Here is a 1,055-nt window from a genome sequence, read left to right as displayed (position 1 = left end):
CGGCAACTGTACGCGGGCTATAGTTACTAGAGCTAGGACAATACCAACATGGAATGCACTACCACCTACTACTACTACCAAGACTGCTCCTGATGTGGTTTCATTCAAAAATTTAGTTAACAGCAGCAAAAAACCGTGACAAATTATTAGGTCATCCAAGCGATGCATGAAGCCATGAGGACCTGTACGTTTATAGCCACACCAGGCGATTAGTACAGTATCAGACAAGACAAAACAATACCTTTTTCCTACGTCGTCACAGTGCGCTGACCAATAAAGCATTCAAGTACGGTACTCAAGTTCAAGTAGTCATGTCACTCATTGTTTGACGTGGTGTCATTTCAAGTTTATAAACAAATACGTGTTCCTCGATCGATATCGACATTTGATGCGGATGCCATACCAGGTAGATAGCATCACCTTGTGCTACAGGCGTGTAATGATAATAATAGGAGATACATTAAGCGGTCACACTACGATAACATCGTTTACCTGTGTAGCAGCAATACGAAGTGCTGCGGTTCTAAAATGTTCTCCTTCCCTAATGTTTCCATACGGCAACCACCAGCCATTACTAGATTTGTGTCTGCGTAGGCAATAATGGTGATCACTTTCCCTGCGTATAAGCAGGCAAATAATTTCCTGATGATCGGCTATATCTAGGTCATTTTTAATATTTTCACAGGAATCTCGCTTCTTGGCAGCCATGACTATGTATTGGTACGGAAATAAACACGCACCTGCGCTTACGCAAGTAGGCCGGCTTCAATGAAGCAGATTTTATCAGTTATCGCCGGGAGATGTCGCCACGATGCTGCTACGGTAGCGCTGGCTGCTCTGCCCCTACAGACTGGACTGAGAAGTGAAAATACGTCTGTTGCAGAGGCCATATTTTGGTGTTAACGATCGTATATGATGTGTTCTCCGGAGCAGTACCATTGCTAAACTGTACGTTGCTATCGCTGGTTACTCGTTAAACATTGGATACTAGTTTACGCGTGTAACTACGAACGTGTTTACGTGTGACCATACCGTGCTTCTACTAGAATTACGAC

The 1,055-nt window shown here is 43.7% G+C and overlaps 1 protein-coding gene across 1 annotated transcript in view; it reads right to left on the bottom strand.

The window, feature by feature from the left end:
• LOC106814873 overlaps positions 1 to 746 on the bottom strand; it is a 24,752-nt gene extending 24,006 nt beyond the window's left edge. The window contains exon 1 of the mRNA XM_014819247.1: positions 493 to 746. Within this exon, the coding sequence (XP_014674733.1) occupies positions 493 to 708 (216 nt within the window). The 5' untranslated portion in view covers positions 709 to 746. The remainder of the gene's footprint in view (positions 1 to 492) is intronic.
• Between the last annotated feature and the right edge of the window lie 309 nt (positions 747 to 1,055).

This window comes from Priapulus caudatus, unplaced genomic scaffold (genome assembly GCF_000485595.1).
Source record: "Priapulus caudatus unplaced genomic scaffold, Priapulus_caudatus-5.0.1 Scaffold995, whole genome shotgun sequence".
NCBI lineage: Eukaryota > Metazoa > Priapulida > Priapulimorpha > Priapulimorphida > Priapulidae > Priapulus > Priapulus caudatus.
Note: the sequence above shows the minus strand (reverse complement) of the source record. Positions and strands in the feature narration are given on the sequence as shown.